The sequence below is a fragment of the Cebus imitator genome, unplaced genomic scaffold, assembly GCF_001604975.1.
Source record: "Cebus imitator isolate Cc_AM_T3 unplaced genomic scaffold, Cebus_imitator-1.0 Scaffold201, whole genome shotgun sequence".
Taxonomy (NCBI): Eukaryota; Metazoa; Chordata; class Mammalia; order Primates; family Cebidae; genus Cebus; species Cebus imitator.
This window is the reverse complement of record NW_016107516.1, coordinates 1,468,499-1,478,693: the sequence shown is the minus strand read 5'-3', so window position 1 is coordinate 1,478,693 and position 10,195 is coordinate 1,468,499. Positions and strand designations below refer to the sequence as shown.

General features: G+C 33.5%; 1 protein-coding gene across 1 annotated transcript in view; it reads right to left on the bottom strand.

Moving 5' to 3' along the window:
- ATG3 (autophagy related 3) overlaps positions 1-10,195 on the bottom strand; it is a 29,129-nt gene that overhangs the window by 1,922 nt on the left and 17,012 nt on the right. The window contains exons 6-11 of the mRNA XM_017547780.2: positions 9,738-9,787; positions 7,209-7,290; positions 3,854-3,888; positions 3,454-3,609; positions 2,534-2,661; positions 29-97 (exon numbers count right to left, since the gene is read on the bottom strand). Coding sequence (XP_017403269.1) covers positions 29-97; positions 2,534-2,661; positions 3,454-3,609; positions 3,854-3,888; positions 7,209-7,290; positions 9,738-9,787 — 520 coding nt within the window. The remainder of the gene's footprint in view (positions 1-28; positions 98-2,533; positions 2,662-3,453; positions 3,610-3,853; positions 3,889-7,208; positions 7,291-9,737; positions 9,788-10,195) is intronic.

Below are 10,195 nucleotides of genomic sequence, written 5' to 3'. Positions count from 1 at the left end.
CCACAATCATACACACAGTGAAGGATACATATGAACTCCAAGTTCTCCCCCTCCTTCTGCAACAGTCTCAATGATTTTCTTCATCACCTCAGCATGCCTAGAAAAAAAAATTGTTAATATAGACTGATTAGATTAAAATAGAAAAGACGTTTTTCATTTGTAAAGAAAGCAACCTCAGTGAATTAATTTTTAACATATAATAGTTATGTTATAAACTATCTCCCTTACCACTCCCCAATAACTATAAAATATTTATTAAAATAGTTAAATTATAAAATATCTCCCCATCACATCTGAAACACAAGATTACAGATTGTTATGCCATGCAAACAGTTTTACTAGGGGAGGGGGTAATCTTAAAATGCTAGGGTAGTCACAACAGACACAATAGCATTAGTTAGTATTCTGATAATTGGGACAGATAAGGAAGGCAGAAAACCAGAGAAAGGGAAATCATGCTAGGAGATAAATGTGGAATGACAGCTGTTTGCTCTATGAAACAAAAAGGAGCCATACCATGCAAATTTTTTAAAAAGCCACATGGTATCAGTTGAACAAAAAAGCAAAGAAGTATCTATAATCTTATGATTTGGGCTGTTTATTTAGCTGAGAATCAGCCAAAACTGACAGGGTTTAAGAAAAACTAATTGGTCAGAGTTAAGAGGTTGTATTTGTTTCTTTGTCCTATCGGATATTCTAAAATTTATTGAATTCTATGTAAAAATAATTTATTCACTTATAAGAAGAAAGGCATTTATTTATGTGAAGTTTTTGTCCTATCTACACGTATCTTTTCATGGCCAACTGGTATCTCTTCTGTGTTACAGAAAAGAGTGACATCAAAATTAGTATCTAGGCACAGAAACCAAGAAAAGGACAATTTTTAAAGAAAGTCTTTTTAACATACCCTGGCTTAAATAATGCTGCTTCAGTCTTTGACCATATCCTTCATGACAGAGGCAGTCACTTAGAATATAAGAGTGAATGTATCAGCCCAGAAGGCACAATCTGAGGCAGCCCATGGAAAGGACCAAAATATTCTTGAAGTTTTATTTTATAGGTGCTCAGATTTTTTGAAATATTCATATCTCATTCCATAATATAGTCATCTATTTTATTAAATGTTTAACATAATTACTTGTTAAACTATTTTTCCAACTGAATAAAATTTAAACCTCAGAAAGAGATATGCTTCAGTTTAACAAGCAACATCCTAAGATCTTAAACCATAAGAGAAATCAACAAAATACTCTCAAAACTGAAAACCTTTTCAATTAGATAATTAAGAACTAAAACTAACAACTCCTAAATTATTTTTCATAGTTAGCATGATTAAAGTTTCAGACATAAAACTGAAAAAATGGGCAAGGTCTTCCATGGGATTAAAGTTTGAGAGTAAAGGGGTTGCAGAATATGAGAAGAAAATATTAAAGGTTGTTTTTAACTAGAGGGAAAAAGAAAAAGAAATGTTTCATCTAATTGGTCAAGAGAATCTGAGTTTCACTGAAATATATCATTACTAGTATGTTACCAGTATTTTCCAGTCAACTGTGAAAGTTACCTATTAGAAATAACCAACCTAAAGAAATGAGCATGTAATAACTTCTTTTTTTAAGAAAAATTCTGAACAAATCATGTATATAGACTCAACTTCAGAAATTTGGCTCTGTGAAAAGACATTGATACAAAGAAAATCCCAACTTATAAAATGCACTTGACTTGCTAAGGCTGAAGAGCTCTCAAATGAAGAACATACAAACATCTCCCTTCACTAGTCAATAAGAGAAAGCAAATCGTTCACATAGAGAAAGCACAAGGTTTACTCTGTAGTCTACATTCACAGAAAGACATAGTTTGCTACATTCACAGCAAACCATATCTAAATGATGACTATTGCTGAGTCAAAAACAGGATCTTTCAAACTGTTCTGGAGCTAAAAGTATAGTAAAATCACAAAGATCCATCTATTCTATAATTAAACACCCACAAAGAACAAAACATTCTTTTTTTTTTTTTTTTTGAGATGGAGTTTCACTCTTGTTACCCAGGCTGGAGTGCAATGGCGTGATCTCGGCTCACCGCAACCTCCGCCTCCAGGGTTCAGGCAATTCTCCTGCCTCAGCCTCCTGAGTAGCTGGGATTACAGGCACGCACCACCATGCCCAGCTAATGTTTTTTGTATTTTTAGTAGAGACGGGGTTTCACCATGTTGACCAGGATGGTCTCGATCTCTTGACCTTGTGATCCACCCGCCTCGGCCTCCCAAAGTGCTGGGATTACAGGCTTGAGCCACCGCGCCCGGCCAAAACATTCTTAATGTATTAAACTTAAAATAAATTGTTGAGGTTTTTTTCTCCCCTTTTCATTTTTATTTAAACACAAGAAGATTTCTAAGGAGGACAAGAGAGAATTTTGTTTGCATATTAAGTAAAAATTTTTTCTGTTAGGGTTCCATGTTTATAGATTCGCAAGTAAGAAATCCATGAAATGAACAAACACACCAAAAAATATATTTATCTCTACATACACAGACCTGCATGGGTGAACTGAACACATGGGAGGTGGTGGAAGATGAGGGTGATTTTCAATGGTCACTGTTTTCTTCACATGATCTTGACTGATGTCTTCGTACATGTGTTCAACTGTTAAAGGCTGCCGTTGCTGAAAGTATTAAAAATGCTTGGAAATTACTATTTTAACCTAAATCTCAAGTTTTATAATATATTTAGCTCTCCATCTCACATCACTTACAATTTAGAATTCTAGACTATTTAGCATGATTTCTGGGAAATTTTACAATTTATTAATATCAAAGGAGGGAGAGAGAAGGAGTCATAGCCAAGCTCTGTGACACCTACCCGTTAATGCAGAAAAAAGAGGGCAAGTTTGTGGCTGTCAAAGCATTTTATAACTTTGTCACTCGTCTTTTAGACTGATTTTGTTTTCTTGTTTCCCATGTATGGTCATAAGAATGATAGAATAAACAAGTTATAGATTAAAACTTATATCAATTATCCTTTAATTCAATTAAGTATCTGAGTTTTCTATCTTAAGGGAAAAAATACATACATACTATAATCCACTCTCTTCATATGTGGCATGATCATTCTGTAAATGCCTATATATTATATATATATATTACAACTGATGTAATCCCAAACAAAATTTAATAAAATATACCAAGTTAAATTTCCCTCACATTTTGAAGTCATAATCTTAGAGGTCAAGAAATATGTAACAGATTATTTCTGTTTAAGTTGTAGCATTATTGTTGTTACACTGAATAATTCACAGTTCATTCAAAATAAGAATCAAGTTCAACATTAATCATAAAGCTGTAAAACAATTGATTTCTAAAATGTAAAACACTGCAATAAATACCCATGAGGCTATTGAAGAATAAATTCAACAATTTAAAATATTGATATTAAAATCTAATGCTCTCAATTTTACCTCATCATAGCCAAATAACCATAATCGTGGAGTCTGGTAATATTTATCATAAGTGATGTAAAGGTCGTAAGTTCTGGTTTGCAAAATGGCATCTTCACCGCCAGCATCAGTTTTGGCTTTACAAGCTTCTACTATTTTCCTTGTATCTAGGGTAGCCTGGCACATAATAAAAGAGAAAAATTTACAACCATTAAATCAGTATGAATGTGACATTTTAGAAAACATTTTTTCCATTCTACATTTTGTTTTCTTACGAGTAAATGAACCTGGAACTCAAAGCTAAATGTTATATGCTATAAATGATCAAATTAGAATTTCTTTGAAAGATCAATATATTATACTAAGAACATGAATTTCTAAGTTCATTCATTAAAAATTAAAGAAAACTCAATTTACTAACCTCATCTGTTTCCAACAATCCACTCTCTTCATATTCTGTTATAAAAAGCAACAAAAGATTAATCAAGTTCAAGAAAATTCCCTAAACCAATTTATATATTACTTCATAACATCATTCAAAAATTGGGGTTTTGCCTTTGTTTTCAACTGAAGATACTGAATAGATATAAGTGACCTAATTCTATACTTCCAAAGGCAAAAGCCCAGAGAAAGTCAGCATATTTAAGGCTTGACATAATAATAGGGGAGAGTCCTCAGTGGCTCCACAGTGCATACAAGGCTACTTCTATAACTGCATAAACATGTTCATTAAAGTCATTGGTGACCTCCTCTTTGCTGAATCCAGTGGTGAATTCCCAGTTTTCATCTTAATTGACCTGTCAGGAATATCTGGCATGATTTAGTCCCCTCTCCTTGGAACACTTTCTTTCCTTGGCTTTTAAAATATTTCCCTGGCTTTTCTCCCACATCACTAACTGCTGTTTCAGCATCTTCTATGCTGGTTCCTCTTCATCGCCTCTACTTTAAAAAGAACCATAAAACCAAATGCTGCAGTAACCAAGGGCTCAGTTTCCGGACCGTGTCTCTCCTCTATCCTCACTTATTTCTGTTAACAATTTCATCCAAACTCAGTAACTTTAAATACTGATGACTTTAAAAAATTTATTCTCTGCCTGCAGACTTGGATATTTAATTGTTTATGTCTCCACTGGATAACTCATTAACACTGCAAATATCACATGTCTAAAACCGAGTTCCTGACTCCCTCTCCAAAGCTAATCACTCTTTCAATTTTTCTGCTTCTCAGTTAATGGTATCTTTCTAAAAGCTCAGGTCAAAAACCTTGGAGTCACCCTCGACTACTCTGCCTGTCACCTAGGACATCCAATCTAGCAGCAAATCTCTTTGGCTCAACTCTCAAAACATTCCAGAATTTTACTGTTTCTCATCACTACCAATATTACAACCCCAGCCCAAGCCGCCATCATTTCTTGCCTAGATAATTCAAACAGCCTCCTGTTGTCCCTTTCCCCTTCAGTCTATTCTCACCACTATACAGTGATTCTGTTGAAATGCTAAATCATGTTGCTTCTCTACTTGGGGGGAAAAAAAACCCTCCAATGGCTTGTCTCACTGTGAGTTATGTCAAGGCCTTATAGAATCTGGTCCCTGGTTACCACTCTGATGCTACCCTCTACTACTCTTCCTTCTGTCCTCTCTGGACTAAATACTGTAAGGTGTGTATTTTACATAAGCCACACATGTTGCCACCTCAGGACCTTTGCACTCTTCCCTTAGATACCTAAATAGTTCCATTCACTTCCTTCCAGGCTTTATTCAAATGGTGTGTACTTTCAATTAGGTTTTTCTTGACCAAATTATTTGAAAATTGCAACACTCATTCTGACCCAAGATTCTCCTCTATCCCCTTTCCTCCTTTATTTTTCCCTTAACACTTATAACTATCTAATACAGTATATATTTTGCTTATCTAGTTTTGTCTCCACTGATTAGAATATAAATTCCATGAGATCATGTCTACTGCTTTATCTCCAACACCAAGGACAATACCTGATAAATACTGTACTGCCCAGTAAGAATTTGTTCAATAAATGAAAACTACCTTTATATTAGATATCATCAATACAACTGTTGAGCAAAATTACATATATAGCAATTCTTTAACTTTATCTAGGGGAAATATAATAAACATAATGGATATCAGATATTTAAGGCAATCCCACAGCTTGCATTTTGAAAACATTGCTTTACTTGAAGGGTTCTATACTATCCCACCATCCCAACTTGGTCAACTGTACTATTCAGAGACAAATGAAATTCAGAAACAGTATTTGTGCAAGAAGGTGATGAGTTCAGTTTCTGCCAACTTTGAGACATCTTGGTGGAAATGAAACTGAACAAATAAATCTGAAGTTGAGAATATCTGGGCTGGAGGATTCGATATGGAAGTCCCTAGGATACAGATGGTATGTGAGGTTGCTGTGATCAATTTTGGTTACAAGTAACTCACTCAGATTTCCTTAAGGAATAGCAGTCTGCCATGAAAATAAAGAAAAGAATCTCACTAAAATTTAAGAACCGATATAGCTAGGTTTCATGGGGAATTGAAAGTAATTTTGAAAACAAACAGAAAGGTACTTTTGGTCCAGCAAGCATCACTTGCCATTATGGTGCTTCAACTCTACTTGGCAGCATCTTCTACTTCTGTATGCTACAAAACATAATCTATCTCACCGAAAGTCTATGTATTTTTGGGATTCAGTTGCCTCACAGCCTTAATGCCTGCCCTTTTTTCATATTCCTTTCCTTTTTCCAACTTCTTACATTTGTACCCTATTTACATATAATAAATATATTTAAACTCTTGCAAAGTATCGGATGTAATTTACACACTATCTTTCCTGTTGCACAAATTTTCATGCCAGACTACAGAATGCCATTACAGAAGCTACAAGAATACATAAAATATGGGAGTATAGAGTAAGCAGAAAAAAAAAAAAAAAGAAACCCCATGAAACAGTAACATTTAATAGCTGAGCAAAAGAAAAAGAATCACAGAAGATGACTAGAAGAAAGAGTGAGGAAGAAAACCCACTGTTACAGAAACCAAGGAAGATACAGTTAACAGAATCAAATAATGCAGAGAAGCTAAGTGTAATAAAGATAAACTGGACTTACCAAAGAGGTCACCCTGGTGATAGCAATTTTTTCACCTACTTTTAAATATCTGAGGTTTCATATATATTGAAAAAGATTATCATGCTCATGAAATATAAAGCTGAATAATCATATGCTCACAGACCCATACTGCTCTGTTCTAGTGGGTTTCTATCTCTTGTAACAATGATTCACTAATGAAGTTATTCTCAACTGACAACTCTGGAATATGTCTTTTCAGAATCTTGGGAAACTGAGGGGATTCTGTGTAGTTCAAAAGGCTCCATTAAAACTCACTATCTTCAGGTTTTAATAGAAAGATGCTATCAAAGAGGAAAAAGAAAATATAAAATGCATAAGCAAACTTCGTTCTGCTCTGAAATAATTAAGTTAGGAATTACTGTCTTGCAGCTCTACCCAGTATTAAATATTTATGACTAATAGTTATTCCAATAAAAATGATGTTGTCCAAGACTATGTTCTGAGTAAAACATAAGAGCCCAAGATCAAGATAGGTTTTATGCTAATGAAACTTATAAACTAAATGTATATAAAATAAACCCTAGGCTGCTAAATGCTAAATTTACAAATCAATGAAGAATTCTTAATCCATATAAATTACAAATATTCTAAAATCAATATTCCAGTGGAATTGAAGCAAATCAGAACAGGAATACCTTCCATATCAGCAGCTTCTCCTTCATCTTCCTCTTCTTCCTCTTCACATAGTGCTGAGCAATCTTGAAGCTTTATAGTGTCCTTTGAAATTAATTATATTTAAAATCACTCAAATATATTCATTAATTCAAACACTGAACACCCATGTGCTAGCATAGTGGTAACCACTGTGAAAACATGAATGACAAGGCAGTTCTTATCCACAGGAAACTCAAACTCCAGTGGAAATAATGAATTCACGTTCCAATCATTAAATGTAATGTGCTAAGTGCTGTGACTGAAAAATAACAAAGGTTATTATGGGAGCAGTAAGAGTCATCTAAGCTAACTATTTAAAAATAATTTCCAGTTGCACTTCTAACAAAACAGTATTTTTAGTTAATCAATTCATTAGCATTTGAAAATCAGTTCAGAATTATATTAACTTGTGCACTTATAATTTAAGGGTAAAAGTGTACATATTTATAAATCAAATATATTATAAGCTAAAATATATATCAAGCACTATGATATTCTAATTTGTTAAAAATATCCTAGCTGAATTAGGCAAGTTATCAGACTTTATGATTATTAAAATGTACAAGATTTCAGTTCAATTTCTTAACTATATTAGCTCTAGAATGAAAAAAACAGTACTATCAATGACAGGTCTAACATATGGCTATCATTTTCACAAAATTAATATTCTGAAAATCTGAAGTAAGTGGATAAATTGAACAACCAGTTTTACCAGCTTACATTTTACTTAGGAGTGTTTTTATCTACTACTAGAAACTTAAGTCATATGTTTAAAACTTAAATCATTCTTACACCCAAAATTGAAATCACAAGGCTGTCTGAGTGTTTGAGTAATTATTAGATGAGCTAATATCTAACAAATTAATCATTAAGAAAAAATTTAAAACTAGTAATATTTATACTTCATAAAGTAAAATACAATAGAAATTGACAACCAAAATTAATACTTGTGTTTGGATGGCAAGAGTTCTAAGCACTGCTATAAAAATTATTATTATTATTATTATTTTAGACAGAGTCTCGTTCCATCACCCAGGCTGGAGTGCAGTGACATGATCTCAGCTTACTGCAACCTCAGACTACCAGTTCAAGCAATTCTCCTGCCTCAGCCACCTGAATAGCGGGGATTACAGGTGCACGCCACCACGCCCAGCTAATTTTTGTATTTTAAGTAGAGACGGAGTTTCACCATGTTGGTCAGGCTGGTCTCGAACTCCTGACCTCATAATCCCCCTGCCTTGGCCTCCCAAAGTGCTGGAATTACAGGCATGAGCCACCATGCCCGGCCAATAAAAATTATTAAAGGAATTACCACAAGCCTGTCTGAGAAAAACACTATTATCTGTACTACTCTGCCATTTATCATTCCCAAAGTCTGAAGCATATATAGTAATGGCCAGAGTAAACAAGATCTTTGAAACAGCAAAGCAATTTGTGTGATTTCTCCTTAAGTCATTCAAATACTTCAAAAAGTCAAATTTCAAAATGATGAACTCTCAGGCCGAAGAATTGAATCTTAAAGCATAAAATTATACATGAAACAAAAACCTGTTTTAGTTTCTACCACTTTCTGTTACGCCCCAGTTACAAATCCTGAAAATCCAAATGACAAAAACACAGTAGCAAATGTGTCATAAGACTAGGAACACAATTATTCCATCCAAATAGTCTATTCTCTAAGTGACTTGACTGTTAAAAAAATAATTAAGACAAGGACAAAAAGATTTTATATTATTTTTCATATTATTTCAAACAACTACAGGTATATAAAAACATGAAGACAACTGCAATTGATCTCTCTAAGAAATGAAAAGCTAATATAATACCTACAACAGCCTAAAATGACGCAAAATTTCCACGCAGAAAAACTCTACCCAATTATATGTTTTACCCCCATAGGTCATGCAATAAAACTTAACTGATTAAGCTTCTATTCATTCAAAGTGTCATAAATTTGAATGATGCAAGCTAAAGTTTGCTTTCAAATTTTCAATAAAACCCAAATTACCAGTAGTTGAAGAAAATACAGAGAATGATTAAATTGCTTATGGGACTATTTAAGCTACAAAATTTAAATATTAATGTATCATTAGCATCTACCAGTGAGCAAGCAGATAATCCTCCCACCAAAATTCTCCCCTAATATGACATTTGGTACTATATTTATTTTAAAACAAAAAAGTCATCTCTTTTAAACTAGCCTAGAAGTTGCTTCAGTCAGTGAAAATTAGTAGCTAGTACAAGTTACAATCTAAAAGGTGTTTTACTTAACCATGCTACAAACTAAGGAAAATAAGAGATGCATTAGGCAGCGGTAGTGTATTGGGGTGTTGAGAGAGAAAAATGAGTGGGGAAGAAAATAGCTGAAATTTAAAAGAGCTTGACACTAAATAACCAGGGTTTTTATAAGAAAGATAGGAATGATTATATGTATGTGTGTATAAACATATATAGATAGATAGGTAAATAACTAGTCATTAAATTAAAAAATATAATTAATTAACCAGTACCTTGTTTTCCAGTGTGATCTCTTTAACTGCTTCAGTTATTCCTGTAATACCTATGTAAAATTCGGCAGAAAAGAATAACTAAAATTAAACTGCAAACACCCTATTTACTTATTAAAGCAATATAAAAATGCTGAAAATTCTCACAATTTCTCTGAAATAAGTAGGCAAATAATAGTATCTTTACAAATGAACTCTAATAAAAATAGAATGATACCTCTTCAAAATTTGAAAAATATATTAACTTAATATTTTACCATGAATTATCCTGTCATTCTTCACTTACTATTCCTTATTTACTTTCCTGGTTTGAATCTCTATCACAACACTTTCTAAGAAAGAGAACAGTTTGGCCAGATCCGGTGGATCATGCCTGCAATCCCAACACTTTGGGAGGCCAAGGTGGGTGGATCATCTGAGGTCAAGAGTTCGAGACAAGCCTAGACAACATGGTGAAACTC